At 41.4% G+C, this 25,895-nt stretch overlaps 1 protein-coding gene and 1 pseudogene across 1 annotated transcript in view; one reads left to right on the forward strand and one right to left on the reverse strand.

Moving 5' to 3' along the window:
- LOC109465585 overlaps positions 1-25,895 on the forward strand; it is a 213,552-nt pseudogene that overhangs the window by 61,519 nt on the left and 126,138 nt on the right.
- Positions 1-25,895, reverse strand: part of LOC109465598 (LARGE xylosyl- and glucuronyltransferase 1-like) — a 91,040-nt gene that overhangs the window by 16,043 nt on the left and 49,102 nt on the right. Inside the window, 9 exon segments of the mRNA XM_019762950.1 lie at positions 949-1,044; positions 1,468-1,599; positions 2,443-2,604; positions 3,303-3,398; positions 3,851-3,885; positions 4,202-4,373; positions 5,694-5,832; positions 7,099-7,213; positions 10,260-10,411. Coding sequence (XP_019618509.1) covers positions 949-1,044; positions 1,468-1,599; positions 2,443-2,604; positions 3,303-3,398; positions 3,851-3,885; positions 4,202-4,373; positions 5,694-5,832; positions 7,099-7,213; positions 10,260-10,350 — 1,038 coding nt within the window. The 5' untranslated portion in view covers positions 10,351-10,411.

Raw genomic sequence — 25,895 nt, forward strand, 5'->3', positions numbered from 1 at the left:
TTTGAAAAAAAAGTAGCAGTTTTATAATAACTATGACCGCGTGAGAAACACCTTATACACATTATTTTCGTACATTCCTATGCTTCAACACCATCAAAATTGTAGCAAAATTGTAGCAAAGTTGACTGGCGTCAGACTCCATCGGCCCGGCACAGATCGCCCGGCAGGACGTAAAAATAAACATTTGACACGCCGCCATCGCCGTTCCGAGCCGCGGCAGACTTCGGGGTCTCGCACCAAGTTTTTTCGCTACGCGGTACGCGGGGACACGACAGGCCTCCCGAAAGAATACCGCGGGATATCCCGCAATCTCCCGCGTGATATCCCGCAAACTCCCGCGGGATATCCCGCAGTCTCCCGCGTGATATCCCGCAAACTCCCGCGGGATCTCCCGCAAAATCCCGAATCCCGATGATGCTTATCCCGCGATCTGTACTGTACAGTCTGGTCTTACACAGCTGGTACCTGCTACTATCCTGGTGTTAAGGGCCTACAGGCAGGTTACCGATTATAATAATAAATGGTTTAATTTATTGGCCAAACATCACCCGTGCAATCGCAGCCTTATAGTGCTGAACTGATGCAGGTTTTACAATCAGAATCTGATGATACAAATGGTAATAATACACATAATGCACATGATACATACTTTTAGTATTTGTTTCACATTTTTGTGGAACTGCCACGAGGGTCTGTACGGCTGCCAATCGGAGCCAAAAGGTGACATCAATACAACTTTCCCCAACCAAAATTAGGTACCCCTTCACACCTGAGTGGAGTGAGAAGTCGTGTAAAGTGCCTTTCCCAAGGGCACAACGTCGGGGCGCATGTTCAGACATGTCCCGGGTACGACTCGGGATCGAACCCGGGTCTCCCAGTTCACAGTCGAATGCTCTAACCACTACGCTATCCGACGCCACTTATGTAAAACAAACAAAGTTTTCTCACCTCACTCTTGGTGTTATCAGACAGCTGTACGTTCCAGGCACAGGGCAGTTTGTGCACCAGGTATGGGTGCTGCTTTATCACTGCATTAAAGATGTCCTGGGCACAACAAAAGCATGGATTGAAATACTAAAAATCATGTACGTTATTGAAGTTTATACATCCTTGTATCCAGTACTGGAGTTGATTCTCTATGAGTATCATCAGTACTGTAAGAGAGGATTTAACTTCACCCTGAAGAGAAGTATTGTTTATGGCATGTTTACACTGCTGCAGTTTCTATCTGTTCTGTCAGAGGGAGCAGTGCAGTCTCTATAGAGTCTGTCAGAGGGTGGAGTCTGCTATCATGTACATTGCCTTGTTTGCTATATGTACAAGGCAGTTTCTACTTCATTATCATTTTGCCAAATTAATTGCACAGTACTGGTATATTGTACATGTGCTTTGTATAAAAATGTCTCATGCCATGGAAAACTGAAAAAAAATTCAAAGAAAAAAGTAATTTGATAGCATGGGACTAACCTGGTCAGCCAGGGAGGTACTGAGCATGCTCATGAGCTCCCTCTCAGCCGTCAGTCTCCACATCTGCATCCACTTCATCCCCCTCAACTTCTCCAGGTGCAGGAGAATCACACCTGTGTTGAACCCACGACCCTGAAACAAACATAGAACCATTACATGTATCACCTAACCCTAACTCTAACCATTACATGTACCACCTAACCATAACCCTAACCCTAACCATTACATGTACCACCTAACCCTAACCCTAACCCATCCACTTCATCCCCCTCAACTTCTCCAGGTGCAGGAGAATCACACCTGTGTTGAACCCACGACCCTGAAACAGACATAGAACCATTACATGTATCACCTAACCCTAACTCTAACCATTACATGTACCACCTAACCATAACCCTAACCCTATCCCTAACCCTATCCCAAACTCTACAAACTCTAACCCTAAACCTACATGTATCCCTAACACTTAAACCTATCCCAAACCCTAAACCTAACCTTATCTCCATCTCTAACCCTATCCCTAACCCTAACCTTAACCCTAAAAAAAACAGGCCAAGACAACCCCATGAAGGGCGGAAATGCAAAGTCAACATACAATGCAGGTTTATAACCAAAACGATTTTTAAATTTTATTGAATCAATTTGAAACAAAGTTGCTTGCGTTATTATGTTACATTGAAAAACTTAAACAACTAGGAAGAAGGGGACTTTCTTCAACTGTTGGGACCAAAATATGTCTTTCATTGAGCATTTTGCAGTTGATTCAGAACCTTAAAATTTTTTTTTACAAATCAGAAAAAAATGGACAGGGCGAATCTGAGAAACAACAAATTAAATTGGTGTGGCCTTAATTACTACATTGTAACTGTTTCCTAATATAAGGATTCAGCTTTGTTCTTGCAAATGTGTGCTATAGCAGTCTTTTTGTAAAAATGAAAACCAAAGAAAGAAATAAGAAAACCCTGTAAGCCTCACCAGTGCCGGCCAGGGCCTGTGGTTCTTCCATAGCTTCCCCAGGTACCAGTCGCTCTGGTTCTCCACCAGACCAATCGACTTCTTCCCCTTAAACTTCTTAAAGATCTTCCAGAGCTCTGCAATGTCTGTGGCAAAGGTCACATCTGTGTCCAGCACGATAACCTGGGGAATGCAGTAAAGAGTTATATGAAGTGCCCACCTCTATAAGCCGGCTATCTATTAATAATGACCACTGTCTTTATCATTGAACTGCAGCTGCCTAGCAGCAGAGGTCGACCAAAAAAGACCTGGACAGCGTGTGTTAAGAAAGACATTAGAGAGCACGGCCTTGCTGGTGTTGACCCACTGGATAGGGCTGCATGGAGGTGCAGTGTGAAGACCAGTACTACTAGCCGACTGCTGCCGACCCCTGTGGAAGGAACAACAGCAGCAGTATAATCAAATTCTGGATAGTGAGTGAGTGTGTCTTTATCTTGGTCCAGATTTATTCCCCAAAATCGTGGACCACCTCTCCAACATGACCGTGACCAGCTGTACACCATGTACATTGTATTTGGGACCAGAATGCCTATGACCGCTTTATTTTCAAGCATGTGGTGGAAAACTGTTTTTTTGAGAAATCTCTGAGGAATAATATTGGTCTGTTTGCCAATGATTTTGACAGCACAACATTCTTTGTGCATTGTAAAATGGCACACGCTGGATCATTTTGGGACCTTGTACATGTAAGTATAATCTCATGTTCAATGTATTCAATAATAGAATATTACTTTATAATAGTCTACACTGCACGTCATCACTCATTTAACAACCAGTATGAATGTACGTTCTGTTTAGTGACATTTCATGACTGGACGTACCTTTTCCAGATCAGTGGGCAGAGCTCTGGTCAGCACCAGTTTCATCAGGCCGTACACTCCTGAGTAGTGTTTGTTGGGGATCCACGATACTTCCTCCTGCGGGGGATATACAAAAATGTAACAATAAATCATTATACGTTGGTGAAGGTTACTCATCCAGGAATACGATAAATAGATAAAATTGTTAAGTCTTTTTTTTTTCCAACTGGATAATTATCCAGTTAAAAAGACTTAACAACTTTATCTATTTAATAAATCATTATGGCTGAAAAAAAAATTCAAGATAAATCTGGTAACAATCTTACTCTCCTCTTTATACATATTTATTAAGTACACATGTATAAGTAAAATTGACCATTACAAAATTATCATCATCATCTGTCGACCCTTGGGGATGGCACAAAATTATACATGACTTTAAAATCTAAATCTTTTCCTTCCATATTAACCTGTGCATGCATTTTAAAATTGGTTACAAACATTACAGTCATTGTCAAACAAATTTACAACAGCTGGACATGCATTTTTAAGTCTAACATGGCACTCACCTTCAAATTTTCAGCAGAATAAAAGTTTGCAGTTACTGAAAGCAAAGATGAAGTAATTGTTACTTCTGAAGCCATGTACATGTACATGTATGCATGACTGTGCAGATCATAAAACCATCCATAATTTGCTTGTATGAGATACATGAATATTCAGTCACTTGCAAACACTACATGTATTTCATGAAAAAACAAAATCAAAGGTTGATGAGTTTGGTACAAAATAGACTGGAGAGGGGAAAAGTTGTTGAAACAAAAGATAGAAAGAAGAGCTGAGAGGGGGCTAGACAGTGCCAATGGGTGTGGCACTGTCCTTTAGATTCTAAATGGAAGAGTCCTGTAGAAGCCACTGACCTCCTGGAACGTTCCACGTCCTGAGCAGGGTCTGCAGGATGAGGGTGGCGGCCCTGTCGGACATGAAGTGGAAGTGTAGCGGGTTCTTCCTGTAGAACAGGATGGACTTGACCAGGGTCACGACCCCGCGAGTGGCGTTGTACCCAGCACACACTATCGCTACCTCTATAGTCTGACAGAAGAAAGAAGAAACAAGTATGTCAATTACAACATTAAGGAGGGCCTGCAAGGGGGGGCCCGACAACGCTCTACGCTGAATTCGGAAACCTCTCGATTACGCTTTATGATAAATTCCAAGTGGCTACAACGCATTACGTAGAATTAAAACGCTGAATACGCTCTACGCAAAAATTTTAGAGCGGTCCCTCTACGCTCTACGTAGAATTAAAATGGCCAATTACGCTCTACGGAAAAGGGCTTGCGGGCCCCCATTAAGATTTCTTGAGTCATTTTTTCCTACTGACACGAGCATTAACTAATTAAAGATTAGGACTCCTGTCTATACATGTAGTGACAACATACATGTATATACTAGTAGACATGTACTAGTATATAGACCAGCTTGGAACGAAGAGGCTCTTTTTACATACACAACCAGGAGTTTATTCTGAATCAGCTGACCATGAAGACTGTCACCTTCCTCAGGGCAATTCTGACTGGTTCATAATCATATTGCACAGCACATGTACAGGTGTCACTGTAATAGAATCTGATGCATTCCCAATGCAAAGTATTATAAACATATCTACACGGTTACAGGCCTAGGGAACAGCATCTGCAATGCGGCTGAATAAACTTCCCGGTGACTTACCAACCTGATGAAATTATTCACGGATGATAGACCAGATTTTCTGGGTAAACTGACTGGTCTCTTGGGCAGGATTAACTGTACAATGTCATGTATTTAGTAAGGCCAGAGTTAAAGGCTGTCAGTGAGGGCGCTTTACATGTGGTTTACCCTGAAGCCGGTTTCAATTCAAGTGGCTCCATCTGAACGCTCCAAATCACATTGAAAGCGCCTCGATCCCAAACCACTTCTAGAGGTGGTTTCGAATCGGTTTTCCCGCATTGCGATTTGCGTCTGAACGCAAGGTGATTTTAATATGACTTCACTTGTCCATGGATTACAGGGTGATATTTCTTTATTTATATGCAATACCAAATTTTACATGTCAGCAACTTTAAGAGCAGTGATGGTCAAATAATGTGTCCGTTCTAGGATGAGCTTCACCGCCTCTGGAGGGACCACGTCGGCATTCGGCCGAGATACGCTGGGAGGGGGGCACCAGCAAGCAGGTCGTTGACCTCTGACATTAATAACACGCTACCTTGCGTGTTTTCGTCAAACAACAATAAATGTAGCTCAGGCGAATTGTGATTGGACACGGTTTCAAAGGAATGTGTGGCACGTGGACCAGATGTGAGGAATGCGAGTTACCCAAATCGCGGTTTGGGTGATTTCAGATGAACAAAGCTAAAGAGCACTACAGACCTCACACTTGGGCACCTGGTCCTCCACCACACAGTCTGTCTTGTTGCCTGTGTCTGTGTCGGAGTCGTCTGTGCTGGCGTTCTGAGTGTAGATCCCGTCTACATAGTTCACATTCTGTACCTGGTTCTGTGATATCCCACTGGAAGTTGAAGAAAGCTTCGTTAAAGATTGATTGATTGTTATTAAAGACATCCAATGCAACTTCAGCATGGCACCACCAAGGAAAATATTCTTGCGCCACACATTAGCGATTATTTCAAACACTGCTATCATTGCACATTGCCTAACTACCACACACTTTCACATTTCTGCCTAACATATTGCTAAGTTAAACATCATCATGCTTGATTGCCTGGCTCCACACTCCACCCTTTCACAGTTTCAGACTACAGTGTATTTTCGTTTTTCCCTCACCAACCAGACAAATCCTCAAGTGCTGTGTCTGATCTACAATCTGAAAAGAACCTTCATGAAAATGGAAGTATTGTTTTTGGAGTGTCTGACAGTGTCTGTGTGAGGGTGATACTTGCAATTGTGGTCAGCATAACTTCAAGGCATCCAATGCAATTTCAGTGTGGAAAAACAAGGAATATCTGAATATTGATAAATACAGTGTACGTGTACTGGCATCTCTTAGCACATTTTCATCATAGTTTTAGCCCCAAGACAAGCTATGTGATGCACCTTTTTTTTTGGTACTGCCCATGAATAGCTAGAACAAGCCTATGATACGAACCAAGCACCCGTTTTTTCATCATCACATTTTTGCCTCACAGAGTTGAATCAATTGTATGCTATGAAATACGATTGATTCAACTTGATACATTACATTGTAAATGAATGACAAGAAAATTGACTAAGAAAATAACAATTTTGCCACCCTGAAATGGTATTGGATGCCTTTAAGATGATAATGTGATGATAAATTATAATGATTGGTTGATTTTGGCCTCCTGGTGCATGTACACCTTAGTGCACCCAAATTTGGAGCTGTGCACCCAATTCAATGGAAGTTATGCTGCAGTACCAACAAAAGCCGCCAGGAGGCCCAAAATCTAATCATTTCCAGGTCTCATCAAGACCTACCCACCTACCAAGTTTCATAACAATGCATATAAAGCTTCTTGAGATATCCTGTTCACAAACAGAACTGATGGACAAATGCTACTGAAAACATAACCTTCTTGGCGAAGGACGAAGGTAATTAAATTATTGTTATAGAAGTACTTTTCTATTCTTTCTATGTTATATGGTGCACCCCAAAATTTTTTTTGTGTACCCAATTTTTTAGGTTGGGTGCACCAGTGCGCCTAATCCCAAAAATAAATTTCGCGCCCTGTAGTGGACATCTTAGGTACTGCAGCAGAATGTTTTGTGTCCTGGTTAACGTTGTTTCTGAACCCACCTTAGCTGTCTCCTGAGCATCTGGTTCTGCTGCTCCACCTCCCGTACCCTGTCTGCCAGGACCTGCTCACGGCTGCTGAAACCCAGCAGGTTGGTGGAGGAACTCCTGACTCCATCTGTAGAGACAAGCACAGGACAATAAGGCTGTAATCAGCATAATCTATAATTCTACTGAGTCTTTACGTCTTTTTCCAACACAAATTATGTAATATTTTGAGGACCTTTCCTTTGCACTTCATTGGTATTTTCTGTGAGGTAATAAGGGAATATGGCAGTAGTCAAGTGTAGAGAGTAGGGAGTTGGCTTTCCACTGTCTTGGGTCTGTAACTTTCTGTTGCCTCAGACAAAATTCAAAGCAAAGATTGCTAAAGCAGCAATGTGAAAAAGGCTTCTATTATTCAAAGAGCTACATGTAGAAAACATAAAGTGTATACATTGTATGAACTCATTAGTCACAAGTCATATATGATAGGAAATCCTTCAAAAGAAAGTTTCCCTGTCACCCTCACAGGGGGCCATAGTTGTCTATGTGTCCACTTGGCATTCCCTCCAATATCTGCACACACTGACTGATGATTGAATTTACCACTGGAAGATATCTAATCATCTTCTAATGCTTTGATAGAGCTCAGACATTACAGAGAGAGATGCCAGGGTCAAATGTACAATATCTGCATCTTCTTCATCTTTCTTCATATTTTATTCATTCCTCTTGAACGAGTGCCCTGAGAGAGGCACTTCTGCGTATGTATTATATTACACAAATGCCAGCTCAAGCAAAAAGGTTATTCATTACTGCTTAGGTCATCTTTTACAAAGTGAATTAAACACTCTTGGCAAGTCTTACATTTACAGTGTATGTATGTCTACATGTATCTGAGAGAGGGAGACTGTTATGACAAACCTTTGCAATAGACAAGAAACATTAAGACTGCAAAGGTAACATTAATTTAAAGCATTAAAAAAGCATGTTTTAACCTTTACATGGTCTTGCCTTTAGCAAACTTTCTTTCTTTCTTTTTTCTTTAGTGTGTGCCTCTGGAGTTCTCTTGTGGCTTTGGATGTGTTCGAACTACCGCAACTGACCAGCCCCTACAACTTGCTACATAATGTAACCCAACACCACAGGGTGTCTGCTACAGCACTGGTTACCATGGTGATACCATTAAAAAAACAGGGCAATAACAATAACCTCACTGGAAAAGCCCTGTTAAAAGACAACAGCAATAAAATAAATCTTCAAGAACCAAGAAAAAGAATTGGCATGGCCAAAGCTTGTTTGGTCTGGTTTCTAAGATTTGATTGGAACAGCAGCTAGTTTGCTCCAGACAAGTTTATTGTCTCTGCCCTGCCAAATCTGATTAAGCTGCTGTCTGCTCATAAAAACAAGGAGGGCTGAAGGCTGCTTTTCTCTTGGTTGATCTAATTACTTGTCTCCACGATAATCTGTCAATTACATAGCGCTGAATCCAATATCCGACTTGGAGGAACCAAGTCAATTGCTTGCCGCTGATCCAATCAGCCATTACACTGTAGCTGGCACGGAATGCAAATTCGCACTGTCATGCCGATACTACATGTATGCTGTAATCATGGTGGTGGGCTTTGTATGGAGGACAAGGAAAATGTGAATAGAATGACAGAAATATGTAAAGACAAGATTCAAGTATGAGGGATGTAGAATAGTTGTCGATTCAGGGCACCAGACTTTTTGGCGACGCCTTTGGGGCGGAGGCATTTGTGCAAGTACTGCGATCACTTTGAAAGAATTTCAAAAATTGCACGAATGCATTTCCTAGGGAATCGGTTTTGAGGTAACCTTCGGCCATGTGGTTTTTGGATCAAGCAGGTAACTTACATGTACACCCTGTGCCCACGTGCCACCCATCCAGCTGCCTGGCATGATTAATTACTGGTCATCTGTCTTCTCCCCACACCATATGGACAGTCGTCGCCTTGGCAATGGTTTTTATTGCCTCGGCCTTGAATGTTTTACTTAGGAGCACCAGGACTTGCAAGTTACAACCTAACGGTGCACACCCCAGCTCTTCTGCGACTAGGGTCTGTGGTACGTAGTGCGCGTTAAAAAAGTGACAAAAGGGTATGCACCCATTTCAGGTAGAACCACGACGAATTTCGGCTGACCATTTCACAACAGCTGAAGCCATAAAACGTAACCCACTGCCAGCAGTGCACACCCTGGGGTGTTCAGACTCAGAGGTCGTCCAAATATATTCTCGAACTCAAAAACACAGATGCAAAAAAAACTAGCCCAAGAGCTATTTGTCATTCAAAATTCGTCACCCTAGCATGTTCAGATCACGATATCAAAACCGGAAGTTCTGCTGCAGTACCAACAAAAGCCAGCAGGAGGCCCAAAATCTAACCATTTCTAGGTCTTATCAAGACCTACCCACCTACCAAGTTTTATGACAATGCATAGTAATCTTCTAGAGTTATGCTGTTCACAGACAAACAGACGGACGGACAAACGCTACTGAAAACATAACCTTCTTGGCGAAGGTAATTAATGCAATCCACATCATCCGGACCCCAATACCTAATCACATACTGAGACCCAAAGAAATCCGTCCAGAAATCCCACCACGAGTTCTAGCTGTGAACAACAAAGATTGACCAATAACAGAACCCTAATCTGCAGAAGGAAGTCTCCTCCCCTCTGCGTAGGTTCACCATCATAACAAGAGTTCCATGATCTCATACCTTTGCCAAATCCGGTGGACGAATTATACGTTTTTACTCGGTGATTTTGTAAATATGAGCCTCATTTGCACTGATTATATCAGTTGATCCTATTCTCCACCCAATGACAGCCTTATCTTAACAAAAAAAGGCTATTCCAGCACTTCCTCATAAATTATGCAAATTGAGTCATGATTTAAATAATTCATGACCCTAGTATGTCCAGATCATGAGATATCAAAACCGGAAGTTCTACTGCAGTACCAACAAATGCCGCCAGGGGGTCCAAAATCTAACCATTTCTAGGTCTCATCAAGACCTACCCACCTACCAAGTTTCATGACAATGCATGTAAAGCTTCTTGAGTTACATTGTTGTATGCTGTTCACAAACAAATAGACGGACAAACGCTACTGAAAACATTACCTTCTTGGCGAAGGTAATAAATGACCTACTCACCATAACGTGCTAGGCCGAGGTACAGCACCGTTACCACGGGAACGCCCACCAACAACACCAGCAGCAGGAACCTTCGCCGCACGCGCCACATCGGACCGACGACCAATCACAGCTCACGATCACCACCAGCTACTAACGCATGCTCGATGCACCTGCAGAAAATACAACAATACACATTGTGTAAATCAAAAAATCCTTCAAATTTCTTGCCTTTTTCATATAGGATAAAAGACATGAAAAGAATACAGTCACATGCTTCAGTTAATATCAACCAAATGACATCCGACTGCCTCATATAGAAATGGTGAAATTAAAAGCCTACTTTTACTTTTAAAAGGCCTACACTTCAGATCTCCGGAGATCTCTGGAGATCTTAACGAAGTGTTCAGACCTCGGAGATTATAGAATAACTGATGCATGTTAACATGTATGTTACCTGGTAGACTTATGCAACTTGAGTAGATGTAATGCATTACATATTAAGAACATCTAATAAAAATAATATAATCTATAAGGTTTCGAAATAAATGAAATGAAATCTATGTTTTTTCAGCTCCTCTAAGCATGTCCTTGACATTACATGACAATGTAATATACTGAAACTTTATTGACACAACAAAAGTACAGCGGCTTTCGTAAAGTCCTTAACTACATGTAAACATACAGACAGATACATGGGTACAACAAAATTGCTCTACATACAAAACAATAGATGAATCAACTTATACTACAGTACTTGATCTAAGGTCTAAACATTCTTTGATATATTTACCTATTTGTACACAGCAAGGGTACCATTATTACCTTCTAAAATGAAATTGAATTTATCTATAGCTTGAAATGTAATAAATAATGTTAAGCAAGGAGAAAAAAGGTTTAACAGCTTTGTGCGTTAATTCATCATACAGTGGACAATCCATAATGTTGCTCGTCTTCGATCTTATTAGGACAGAGTGGACAAAACGCTGGTCGCAGGGTATTTTTTAATATCTTCCTAACTCTATATTCAATTTATGACTACAAATTCTCATCTTTGTAATTGATTTAAGAATTTCAAAACTACGTATTTCAGAAAGTTAATTTTCTTGCCTGTATCATTCTCTTCTTTAACACAGAATAGACAGAAAATTAGTTTGAACAAAGGTGTAATATTCTTGTATGTATATATCTTACAAATATTAATATCAACAGTATTATACATCATGTACATACCAGATGACGGATAACAATTGGGGAAAGTGAGATGGAAGTATACGCAGTAGCACAGTTGTACATCTATACTAAAATGACTAAAGGGGGCACACCCCAGTTTATTTGGCGTTTCTATTCGAGGATGCACACCCTCAAATCTAGCGACCGTCTCTGCTGTGGAATAATTCGGAAGGAGAATAACTGTATATGGGACGAAAGGATATCTCTTCAGCTACAAGACCAGCTGAGTTTGGTTTCCACCAAGTTTTTAAGTTTCGTAAAATCAACGGAAAAAACAGTATTTTTCATTCCAAAATAATGCGCAAAACTGCGAATTATCACGCAGGATCATCCCATAGAAAAAAATTTGCCGGCAGAAATGACTGATGCTGGCAGAAAGACCCTAACCTTGACTATAACCGAGTAATTTATAAAGAAAATTCTAGTACTGAAATTTTTTAAACCATCCACGGTGCGAGGGGTTGCAAATCCACTCCTACATGTAGAAAGGCGCACAGTGAAATCTAGGTCAAACGGGCGGATTACACTTGGCGCGCAAGGATACCCGGAAGTAAGGTTCAGAGCCAAAAGAAATTTTCACCCCAAAATCACCATTTCTTGCACTCTTCAGCTATGTTAATGTTTTTTTTTAATGATATTTCATGGCAATTTATGAGAAATATCACCTCAAACTTGCACCCTAAAAAACCCTTTCGTCACTTTTTTTACCACGGACTACCACGGACCCCGGTCGCGGAAGAACTGGGGTGTGCACCGTTAAATGCAAGTCACATATTCTGTGCCAGACACATACCGTGTACAATCAGATGCTGGAAAGGCATGAGTTGCTATATGCACACACGCACAGACAAACACATTGTGACTGACTACAGATACCGGATTGTGATTCTGATGACATTATTCATTGAGAATGAAGTCTTAGAGCGAGACAAAAAAAAACGAAGCGTTGTCAGCATACAAAATACGGCTCATGAATATGCATTGCTATCTGGTTCACTGGTTCACATGTTTATGAACTGTGCGGCATTTCGAAAACAGTACGCTCGGGACTCCAAATAGGCATGGAACAAATTTCCAGCTCAAGGCTGTGGCTTTGAGAGAGGATAAGATTGATTTTTGACCCATCTCAATGGATCCATAGCCAGTAAGTCATCTTACAACAGAGAACATCAGAGGCCTTTTCAATTCCTTATGTAGTGTTCGGAAGCCTTTTTTTAGCTTGGAATATACTGCACTGCTCTATCTAAACAAGAAAAGTTGTGTACTACCAGGATAGCAGTTCATAAACCAACGGCAACTTTATAATATACAAACCTTGGCTAGTAATAGAAGAGTTGCTCATAATATGTACACTTACTATCAATTATAGATCGGTGTCAGAGAACAAAATATAACTAGTCGGGATGAACTGAAACATTCCAACATGATAATTCTACAACCTAGGGGTACTTCACCTGTCAGTGCAGGCTGATATTACATACACAAGCACACGTACAACATGGCACGTACAACATGAAGAACTATCAAAGGGGTGCTAGTGTAACGGAAATGAAAAGAACCCTACAGTGGGGGGTCGCTGGAAGACAGACGTAGAATGTCCAGACTGTGCATGATGTACAAAATGACTAATTAACTGGTGGACGTACCAACCACTAAGTATCTGATACCAGCCCAGAAAAGAACAAGAAACAGTCATGCCTTCAAATATCAGAGATATCAATTGAGAATTGAGGTATTCAAAAACTCGTATTTCCCCAGAACTATCGTAGACTGGAACTCGTTGCCACCAAGCACAGTTGGGGCATCATCACTAGAAAGCTTTAAACAACTCCGGCAATCAAATGTGCAAAGATTGAGTGTAACAAGCCGCGCCGCGTCCCAGCGAAGCTGGTGTGTTACGCCGAAGGGCGGTTATACCGGCTATAGACACAGAGGCTGGTGTGTTATGCCAAAGCTGGTGTGTTACGCCGAAGGGCGGTTATACTGGCTATAGATACAGAAGCTGGTGTGTTATGCCAGAGGGCGGTTATACCGGCTATACTGATACAGATACCTCCCGGAAAACAAAAAGGATTCTTTAACAGTTGAATCTTCCTATTCGTCCCTGTCCTTGGTGCTGAACAGCAGACATGTAGATGGTTGTGCTAACTGCTACACTCCACTATAAGCCAGGTTTAACCTAATCAGATCACTACAACTTCAGCCATGTAACAGCCACATAAACCAGGAAGGGAAATTCCTGTATAACAAGAATTCGGAAACCTCATACCTACTTGAAAATATTTAGAGCCTTTGTAATTACCTTCGCCAAGAAGGTTATGTTTTCGTAGGTGTTCATGTGTGTGTCTGTCTGTAAACACGATAACTTGAAAAGGCTTGAATAGATTGACTTGATATTTGGTAGGTGGGTATGTCTTGATGAGACCTGAAAATGATTAGATTTTGGGCCCCCTAGCAGCTTCCTATGGTACTACAGCTTAACTTCCATTTTGATATCTCATGACCCAGACATGCTAGGGTCATGAAGTTTAGATGATAGGCTATTAAAGCCTATAATGTACCATGACGGTTTAAAAACATTTCCTCATGAATTATACAAATTGAGTCCTCATTTACATAATTTACATTCAATTTACTGTGTACATCCCTGTCTAAACTATCTACATGTTAAAAATCATGAAAACTCATTTATCCGCTTTTAAAGATTTTGTGGGAAACTCCCCTGCAGTTCCAGAACAAGCTGCTAGGGGGACCAAACCCACACCACTTGTTCCTGACCTGTCACCAAAAAGTCAAGACTGTAGCATGTTCAGGACAAAGCATTAAAAAAATGGAAGTTCTGCTGAAGTACCAAGCTAAGCCACCGGGAGGCCCAGATTTGACCTTGACCTTTGCCTTCCTAAGAACTTAACCAGCATACCAAATATCATCACAATCCATAAAGGAGTTCTGAAGTTATGCTGACCACAAGTATGCAGAAACATACATGTACAATGTAGACAGACACATACAGACAGACACAGACAGGCCGAAAACAAAACTTACATTTTCATGTACTAGGTAAAAATATCCAACATCACAAAATCCATTAAAAACTTAGACTGTCCCCCAACAATTTGTCTCTGTCAAGAACATTTCAGCACTGCAGTTTTGAGTGACAGACGATTCAGTTAAGAAGACAAGATCCTGACTCTAAACCAGCCCTATGGTCCTACAATCAAAGTCCTGCCCACTCCCTACCTGTGATTGATCCATGGTTCAGGGGTAAAGAAAGAAAAATCAGAGAAATGGCAAAGTTGACATGCCGGGGGGATTACTGGTAAAGACAGTAGCGGAACTAAAAGATTCTGAGGAATATGCCTCGTTCGTCAGGACGACAGGTGGATTACCTGAGTAATCTGGGGCAAAGCTTCGATCCACTGAGAAGCACTTAATGTCTCTTCTTCTGTGGTCAACAGACTGGTGCAGGCTGCTGCAGCAGCCTTGGGTTTGACCCTCAGTTCCATTTGTGACCCAAATTGTCGTCTGCAATCATGTTTCTCAAGATCACAAGTACAGTGGTCCAATCTGTCATAAAGTACAATCATGCAAAAAGCAAAAAACCTTGGTCTAGAGAGTCTATTGAAGATACATGACGTACTTCTAACATTTTTAGTTAACCGCAAAGGAGTGAAATCTTTCATTTGCTTGTCAGTCTGTAGAACATGTTCTGCTGTTTTGTCTCAGACAGGTAATGTTGCAAAGTGCAATGGGTAAGAGAAGGTTGGGTCGTACAGGGCTCAAAATACTGAGTGCATGTGCACTTTTGTGCACCCAAAATTGAAGCTAGGCACTAGCTTAAGGGTTGATTTTATGTTTAGTTACAAAATTAATGTACTAAGATCTATATTTATACCACGCTCTGAAGAAAGACATGCAGATAAAGTTTGTATTAACTAAGTAGTTTAAGTTCACATTCTACTCAATTCAGTTTTTTTCTTTGCACCTAAGATTGTAGGTGCCCACAAATGACTGTCAATCCCGGCATGTCCTCTCTGTAGCAAATTAAATGTCAGCGTTGCCTGTACCCAAGAAATGGGCTATCGATTACCAAGCAAAAGTTGGATGGCATCTTCGGGCCTCCTCCTTTCTAATGCAAATGTGGGCCCACTTGTTGGTTAGTGAGGCATGCCAGCCGTGCCATGTTATGGCTCCTCAGGGACCCACAAATGGTAGGAATAAAGCCTGGCTTAATTGTGGAGAAAATGGTTTGGTTACTGTTGTGCGTGGCTGATGCGGTCATTTCCGTAGGCAAATGTCAACGGTGACTACAACACTCTATTTTTAGCGGCAGGGCCATGGTTTAGTCTCCAATACTTTGAAATCAGGTCCTAGCTAGGGAAGTTTTTCTTACAGTGTCACATGTGGATGTGTGGGGATATGGTTTCCCTAGCCTGCATATGGGAATTATACATGTATCAGCAACCTTTTTAATTGTTTTTTTAAGTAACAAGTCCTTACATTAAAGACGTTTAATGCAATTTCAGGGTGACAATACAAAGAATAATCTGATGAATAAAGAAATCTCATCAGCATGAAAGTTCATCTGAGTTAGTAAATTACATTATGAGAAACTTAAACTGTTCTCCAACTCAAAATTTGACTCACCAGAAATTTTTGACTGAAAATTCATGTGTCCACAGCATTTGGGTCAGATAGCTGAGGAAGACTGAGTGATTCGGTCGAAAATTTCTGGTGAGTCAAATTTTGAGTAACAGTTTAAGTTTTTCATAAAGAAATCTCATATCTCATATTGACATGTACTGCCATCTTCATGATAATTTCATACTTGATGTTTTGAAATACCTCATTATCCGAAACAGTCCCTTTATACATGTATTTGGTACCACCAATAAATAGCTAGAAGGTAGGAACCAGCCTATGATACAAAATTAAGCAACTGTTTTCCATCAGTGACATCACATTTTTGCCTCACAGATATCAGTATGCTACAGTACAGATCGCGGGATAAGCATCATCGGGATTCGGGATTTTGCGGGATATCCCGCGGGAGTTTGCGGGATATCACGCGGGAGACTGCGGGATATCCCGCGGGAGTTTGCGGGATATCACGCGGGAGATTGCGGGATATCCCGCGGTATTCTTTCGGGAGGCCTGTCGTGTCCCGCGTACCGCGTAGCGAAAAAACTTGGTGCGAGACCCCGAAGTCTACCGCGGCTCGGAACGGCGATGGCGGCGTGCCAAATGTTTATTTTTACGTCCTGCCGGGCGATCTGTGCTGGGCCGATGGAGTCTGACGCCAGTCAACTTTGCTACAATTTTGCTACAATTTTAATGGTGTTGAAGCATAAGAATGTACGAAAATAATGTGTATAAGGTATTTCTCACGCGGTCATAGTTATTATAAAACTGCTACTTTTTTTTCAAAGCTATTGTTCAGCGCAAACTTTAAGAAACTACCGTGAATGAATACAATGTAACGTGTAGTAATCCCTCCGTCTGCGGTAAATTCGGCAAGATTGTTACCAAGAAATAAAAATTATGAGGCGTACCGGCAGTAGTTTGTGGTTGTTGTGTTTCATAATCTTGTACAGTTGCATGCAAAATTATTCAACCCCTCTTGTATTTTGGGGAATTTGGCCAAAATAAGGAAAATTACAACTGTAGAACATGCCTAATTCATGTAAGTGATTAACATATAGTTAATTACAATTTAATATCAGGGAAAAAGTCAATATTATTTCATAGTTCATCTGAAATGGCAACTTTAACACAAAAAGCAGGTGGCAAAATTATTCAACCCCTATACAACTCATCAGCTAGGGTTGATTATGGAGAATCACAACTAACAATAACATGCCACGTCCAAAAACACTAGTAATGCAATGAGGGAAGATGTGCATGTCCATAATATTTGTATTATCCTGTAATTTTCCACTAAATGTGTAGTAGTACACACTTTGTGTCATTACTGCTCACATGCCTCTTGTTGTAAAATGGTGAAAGCAAGAGAGTTGTCCCAGAGGTTTAAATAGGAGATAGTAGCATTACACAATGAAGGAAATAGATATAAGAGGATATCCAAGCTCATTAATGTTCCCAGAGACACCATTGGGAGCATTATTCGCAAGTTCAAGGCATCTGGTACTGTGGCCACACAGGGAGGTCATGGACGAAAGAAGAATATTTCATCAGCTACAGCAAGGTTCCTGAGAAAACAGGTGGACACAACTTGGCTGGAGGAGGAAGTGATGTTTCAGGCGGTACAGCATGCTGCACACTTCATCCTGAAGGGTTCAATGCCAGAACCCCAAGCTGCATACTGCTGCTGAAGCCAAGCCACAAGAAAAGTTGCTTCCAGTATGCTGAAGCCAGCCTGTCAAACCCACAGAACTTTTGGGACACTGTCCTATGGACTGAGGAAGCAAAACCTTGAGTTCTTTGGTCCTGTGGACCAGAGGTTTGTTTTGCACAGGGGGATCCAGGCATACGCAGAGAAGAACACCCTGCCTACCGTGAAGCATGGCGGTGGGTCTGTGATGTTGTGGGTGTGTTTTGCTTCTAATGGTACTGGAGAAACTCCACCATGTTGACGGCATCATGGATTCAACCAAGTATCAGGAATTCTGGCCAAGAAAGTCACCAAGTCCTTGAAGAAGTTGAAGCTGGGGCGTCATTGGACATTACAGCAAGTCAACGATCCCAAGCACACATCGAAATCCATGAAGGCTTGGTTGGAGAAGAAAGGCTGGAAGGTCCTGGAGTGGCCATCGCAGTCTCCTGACTTAAACCCAATTGAGAATCTGTGGTGAGACCAGACGAAAGCTGTTGCAGCAGGAAGACCTAAGAACATTGTTGAGATGGAGATATTCGCCAACAAGGAATTGGCCGAAATCCCCACATAGCACTGCCAGAATATCATGACAAGCTATCGTTCCCGTCTGCAACAGGCCATTGCAGTTACAGGGGTGCTGCACAAATTTCTAGAGGAATACTCGTAGGGGGTTGAATAATTTTGCCACCTGCTTTTTGTGTTAAAGTTGCCATTTCAGATGAACTATGAAATAATATTGACTTTTTCTCTGATATTAGATTGTAATTAACTATATGTTAATCACTTACATGAGTTAGGCATGTTCTACAGTTGTAATTTTCCTTATTTTGGCCAAATTCCCCAAAATACAAGAGGGGTTGAATAATTTTGCATGCAACTGTAGCTGTTGTCTTCTCATGGTAGCTTGCGTCAAGAGGTCTCCGTATTAGTATTAAGAATTGCGACAATTAAAAGTCTGCCCATCAAAATCCCGGGGCGTGCGTCTCCCCCCTCCCCAAAAACTCTTGCATCAACAACGACCATGTCCATAATTAATTTCGATAGATTACTATCACCCTGAAAGCAAGGAGCAAGTACTTCCACACGGCTGGCAAAGTTTCTTTCGGTAGGAAAACATTCTACTTCTGTCAGCTGCAGGGTCAGCCAACTAGATGAAAACGGAGTCGATAGCGCACGTCCAAGACACGGGAGAACCCGAAAAATAAATAAACACGGGAGAACCCGAACTAAACGTGTTTATGATAAATTTTACGGAAATTAATTCGTTCTCAGACCATAAAACTTGAAATTCACTCTGTACACTCTATGGAACTAGCCTCCTCACATGTGAAAAACGTTGTTTTGGGATGAAATTGGGATATAAGAAAATTACAATGTCGCATGCCGGCCCGCAAGGCGGAAAAAGAAGCCACAATCCGACGTACGTATAACAATCGTCAGGCGGTGTTTCTGTGGGGCGGTGCATCTGACTCAACTCTTTGAATTCGCGGGCCGGCTGGTGGGCGGGTCCCCATCTGCGCGCTGTGATTGGCGCGCCAGAACGCCACGTGGTCAGTCGGCGCCTGGGAGTCTGCCAGCGCCGCCGCCGCTGCTGGCGACGTGCGGTTTCTATGGCGACGCGGCGTGGGAACGCCCGGCCCAACACTGGGGGTCTGCATGCCCTTTTTCGTAAGGCGTAATCAGGCGTTTTTTTATTCATTGTCTTCGTAAACCGAAGGCAACCTTCCCAAAAATCAACGTAATTCGCAATCAGTACATTAGCCGCAAAGCGTAAACGTCGTAATCAGCTATGAAACTTTAACTTTATAGCGAAAATTTTGCGTAATTCGTAATCAGTAACCCCCATGCAGGCCCTGAACACTGCGTGGCGCACGAAATGTATCAAAGTTTGAGGCGTAAAGAACCCTTGAATTATGCTTCGCCCCCTTGTTTTACACGATGTTTAATCTCTCTTCCGTAACTCCATACGTCAACCTCCCCTATCTAGGAGAAAAATAAAGAACTCGGGTGGCGATTTGGCACGTCGATGCGTTAGATTTTTTAAAAATTATATCTGAAATAGCGCAGGTCGGGTGGCATCAAAATAAAGCCGTCCACGTCGCAAGGCCGGACACAAAACTTGTTCAAGAAGGTTGTATTACTTTGTTATCGTTCTGTACCTTATTAAGCCATCAGATTTCCGATATTAAAAAAAAGAAATGTTTGGTTAAAAATACTATTTGCTCTACTGTTATTTGCATGTATTGAAAACATACTAAAACATGCACGCATCGTCTGCGTAAAAATCTGTAGTCAACGCGGTTCAACTTCAAGTAACAGCGGCGCCGGCCCTTCGGAAACCTAAGGTCTCACACCGAAGATCGGGGTTGCGGGAGAGGATTTCGTACCGCGGGATATCCCGAAAAATCCCGCAGGAGATCCCGCAAACTCCCGCAGGAGATCCCGCAAACTCCCGCGGAAGATCCCGCAAACTCCCGCGTGATATCCCGCAAACTCCCGCGGGATCTCCCGCGGGACTTGATGCTTATCCCGAGATCTGTACTGTATAAGATAGGATTGATTCAACTTATATAATAACATGTTCTACATTAAAAAAAATGACCAGGCAAAAACAAATCCAGTATTACTGCCCGCAAGTTGCTTTGGGTAGCTTCAAAAAAAATTCATCATAACTGATTATCTACCCTTTACCAGAATACATGTAACTGTACTATGCATTTATTTATTGAATGAAAAGTATGGATCATTTAACTCCACTTCCTCAATGTCCTGAAGTAACCCAACATATCACCAACTTTGTATACACTTTTAATGTAAAATCAGAGGCAAAATTCGTGACACTCTGGTACCATCTCGCATCTACAGTGTAGTCCCACATTTGACAAAATGTAAGGTTAGTCATCCATTAATTCACAACTGTCAACACAAGACAGGACAGAGGTAAGAAAAAGCTTTTACCAGAACGTAACCCACCAAGGCAGGAGCACTAAAAGCATCAGACGGCATTTGTAAAGTCAGGAAGTACAAAATACATTGACCTTTCCGTGCCCCTAATGCTGTAATGGGTGCCCCCAGACGTGGCCACATTTCTCAGCGGTACCGTCTGACCTTCCAATCAAAGAGGTGGTAAGCAAAGTGTGACGCGGCGTACCGAGGGAATTGTAACGTGCTTCGAACTTTGGTCGGGTGCCACGATAAAGTGCCAGTCGTCATCTGTCCTTGTGGGAACTGGGTTGGCTTTAGGATACGGTTTAGGATACGCTAGGTTGGCTTTAGGATACGGTTTAGGATACGCTAGGTTGGCTTTAGGATACGGTTTAGGATACCCTGGGTTGGCTTTAGGATACGCTTTACGATACGCTTTAGGATACGCTGGGTTGGCTTTAGGATACGCTTTAGGATACACTGGGTTGGCTTTAGGATACGCTTTAGGATACGCTTGGTTGGCTTTAGAATACGCTTTGGGATACGCAGCGGGTTGGCTTTAGGATATGCTTTAGGATACACTGGGTTGGCTTTAGGATACGCTTTAGGATAGTTATTACGCTTTAGGATACGCTTGGTTGGCTTTAGGATACGCTTTAGGATACGCTAGCGGGTTGGCTTTAGGATACGCTTTAGGATAGTTATTACGCTTTAGGATACGCTGGGTTGGCTTTTAAATTAGGATAAACTTTTTCTGCCAGCCTGTTTCTCCTTCTAGAATTTTCAACTCCCTGCAAACATTACTTTAAAGCAATTACAAATTTATTTAACATCAGGACACTACAAAAAGTCAATTTTCTGGCTATTTCTTTACAAATGAAGTTGAATCAACCCTATTCCATTGCAAATACATGTAAGTGCCATTCTGGAAGTGGAGGTGCTGAAACATGATGCCGTACCAGTGTGTTCAAAAGCTGGAAACACAGCCATCAGCCATGTTTGTTTACATTCTGGTAGATTGTGGTGGTGCCACAAAATAAGTGCACCTCGTGTGGCCTGTTTTAGCTCCAGCCAGAAATGTCAGAAATGAGAGATATAAAATGTAAAATTGTAAGTGCATGTGCTCAAATATTAACATCTTTTTACTGATTCCAATTTTTGGTGAAAAACGTTACATACTGCCCCTTTAACCTAATATTCAGCCTGCTGAATTTGTATAATAATGGTTCTGGGGTTAGGCAGCAGGGAGAAAGTTAAACGTTCCTCCAATTTCTTGTTTGTAAAATTCAAAGTTGGCCTGTAGCCACGATCGAGATCGATTTCAATCACTGAACGTAAAACTATGAGCTTTATCAACCTATTTGATGTACAGCATGACTGTTAAAATAGCTTGGGTATGTGATAAACTTGTTCAAGTATATCTATGGGAAGTGATAGCTCACTCTCTGACGAGTCTGAGTCTGAACAACATTAATACATTAATGACGCTCGCAAAATGTGACTTGACAATTTAATTGGATCAGGATGTATAGATTAATATATTCATTACATTTTTCAGGATGGGAGCCTAAGTGTGACGACTGATTATGATTAATGAACTAATATTTTCTTGATTGGGATTAATGTGGTAAATGGGAACTGGTGTGAGTAATATGTTTTGAATTAAGGTAAAAAAAGGCTTGGAAAATTTGTACTTTTCAGTTTAGTGCCAATTCAGGGCGGCAAAACAAAAATATTCTGGATGAGGAAGTCTGTCTCATACTGACATTTACACCATTTCTTACAGTAACCATATCTTTGTCATCATTTTATACTTGAAGCATTAGCAATATCAAAGAAACAGGCTATGCTCATAGATAGCTAGAACCAGATTAATTACATGTACAGTGACAGCACATTTTTGCCTCACAGATAGTAATAACTAGAATATAGCCAGATAAATGGCTTTGAAAATTCAGCTTTGCGACCTTTCAAATTGCATTGGATGACTTAAAAGGCATCCAGTGCAGTTTTTAGGGCTTGGAAACCCGATTTTAAAACTACATAAAAGCCAATATTCTAGTCATTTATCAACATACTGAGTTGAAACCACACTATCCCAATGAATATTGACCTTCTTGGAGCAAACAATCCCATAATTCTGATGGAAAATGGTCACTGGAAGGGCCCTGGGCTGATTTTTAGGGTACCACCCGGAAAATAAAGGACTCATCTTGGGGCTTGTTTTTGCAGTTTTAAAAGCCTTAAGTATGAAATTATAAGTGACTCAAATGTGCAAAATGTAAAGCTGTACATGTCAATATCATTAAGACTGCCTTATTCAGAATATTTCCAGTTTTGCTGCCCTGAAATCAGATTGGATGACTTTAAGTTCACACCTAGTTGACATAAATCTTCAGTTCTAACTTTTCATTGTTGCACTGCTTAATGTTTCAGACATTGTTACACCACAGATGACAGTCCTGTGCCACTGTTACCATAGCTGCTATTGTCTTCTAATCCTAGTCTTCTACCACTGTTACTCATTAAGGTAATGAGAACATAAAATCACCATTTGTTCATATTTGCAGAGCATTAGGACAATTACGTTTGTTCGTTAGCAGGTATGTTTGTATCCAATAATTCTGTCCCAAATGGTACCAGTAACCAGTGGGGATTAGAGGGGGATCTGACTCCCACATTTTTCCTGTCTCCGAGGAATCCTGGATTAGTGATGTTAGAGGAAGCCTGTCTGGGGTCTAAGCAGGCAGGAGAAAAACTGCACATATTTCCAAGTCTGGAACAAATCGATAAGTGCCACAACGGACTGCAATATGTCAAGCTTAACTTGCCTGGTGCAGGGAGAAAAACTTGCAATGTGCAGACTACAGCATGAACTCAGTGGAGGAGAACATTGTGGCATGCAAGGCTGGGGGTCAAAAGTAGATGCCATGGACGTTTCAAGCACAGTATTTTCAGTTCCATTGCAACAGTGCTAACACAAAGCCACACCAATTTAATTTCTTGGTTAACAGATTTTTCTAGAAAAATAATGGAGCGGGCGGGCGAAAAATAAATAAATATAAAAACAGGCCGAGGCATCCTATTATGGCCCAAAATGCTACGATAGGAGCCATGAAGTCAACACACCAGGCTGGTTCAAAATTTAAACAATGAATTTTGAACTTTTAATGATACCACTGCATTGAAAGATGGAATAACTGTAACAACTAGGAAGAAAAAGACTGTTTTCAACTGTTTAGGGCAAAATATGAGCATTTTGCCGTTGATTCTGAATTTTTATTTTTATTTGCAAATCAGAAAAAAATGAAGTGAGCGAATCCGTTAACCAAGAAATTAAATTGGTGTGGCCCAAGGGATCCATTTTACACAACCTACCATTTTAGTAACATACATGCAGACGGACATAACTAAAGTTGAGGTGGACAATGCCAGGGGACAACACAAAACTGAACAACTTTTAATGGCACAATCCTTTCAGTACCATGGACAGTGCAACCCTGCCTCTAACTGTGATATTATTGGTATACAATGGCAGATATACATGTATATCATTAAACCGGTTGCAATAGCTCAATTGGTAGAGTGCTCACTTTGTAACCGGGAGGTCGTGAGTTCAAACGCCGGCCGGGTCATACCAAAGACTTTAAAAATGGTACACACTTCTTTCTATGCTTAGCACTCAGCACAATATAAGAAAGAGTGTGGGAAGGTCAAACACTACCAGTGGACTAGCCCCCTGCTGTAGTGCCTAGTGCCTTCACAACCGTGTGTCGCCCAAGGGCTACGGAAATGGACATGGGCACCAAAACCCTATGCTCTGCATAGAGCAAGGGAGACCTTCAGGATGGATATATCCATTTTCCTTTCCTTGTGAGTTCACAACAAATGAAGATTATGGGCCCCAGAAATCTGATACATGTTGTATGGTTTTCCCAAAAAAAATGATGGGCTTACATTGGTTGAGCATGTCTTAACCATAATCCCTTACATGTATGTGAAACCACAAATTTCAGCCCATCTCCCACTGGTCCCAATAAGGCTACAGCAGCACAATAACTGCCTTTTCACTACCAAGGACAGCACTAATGAGGCAAAGAGCCCACAGTGGTTCACAGATCTGCCGCTTCACAGCATATATAGTAAGGGGCCAAGCAAGGTTTTCTTATCATTATGTACCACTCTCCTATTTCTCAAAAGTAAAGAACAACATTGGCTCTCAGGATCTGACCTGCAAGACCTGGTCAAGTCTCTGTAATCCCTGTAGTTTTCTCAGTTCAGATTTCTGTCCATCACAGTCTGTAATGGCCGACCCCTGTGGATATTGGGAGCAGGATGTCCACATTGTTACCAACACTAGTTTTTCACATTACAATGCAGGCTTCCAAATACTGGCTTCGTATGCACATTTTTTGTGCAACGAATTTTTTTTGTGTGCGCCTTCTTTTTTTTTTTAACTTGGTGCTGGTGCACCTAGATGCTTGTGTAGGGTCACAGAACAAATGTAAAAATTAAATTTTGTACATTTTGTGACGACGAAGTATCACTGGTATTGTACATGTAGGGCAACAACATTTCAAAAGATCCAGATGCTAAAAATATGATGGTTGTGAAATCACGTCCTATACTGTATAGGCTATCTTGATTAGTCTATTGGTAATACAGTTTATTTCTGCCATCTAAAATCAGTAGAAATTTAAAAAAACTGTGGTTGAATTAATTTGTTTAGAATTGTGAAGGTAGCTACATGCATTTCAGAGTCAGGCTAATACTATAGTATGAAAAGAGGCAACAAGGTTTGTAATTAGGTTTTCTAACAATTTCTATTCATGTTGTGTACCCAAACTTTTTTCTGTGCACCTAAAAAGGCTAAATACCTGGTGCATCAGTGCACCCCAGTGCTCTAGCCAGCGGCTGTCTTTCCATCATTTAACAGACTTTTGTTTGCTCCTGACAGACCAATTTTGACCAATCCTTCAACATTGATGGATGATAAATCGGTATGTAAAGAAGATATCAGAAAGAGATATCATCTAACAAGACTTACATGTACAATGCAGTCTACCAGCAAAATATTCCCCTCAAAAGCCTGGAAATAGCATTTCTGAGGGTCAAGATTTTGACATTTTCCTGGGGACCCCCTAGGATTGGCACGCTTTTGGCAA

The sequence above is a fragment of the Branchiostoma belcheri genome, unplaced genomic scaffold, assembly GCF_001625305.1.
Source record: "Branchiostoma belcheri isolate BF01 breed outbred unplaced genomic scaffold, Haploidv18h27 scaffold153, whole genome shotgun sequence".
In the NCBI taxonomy this organism is placed as follows: Eukaryota; Metazoa; Chordata; class Leptocardii; order Amphioxiformes; family Branchiostomatidae; genus Branchiostoma; species Branchiostoma belcheri.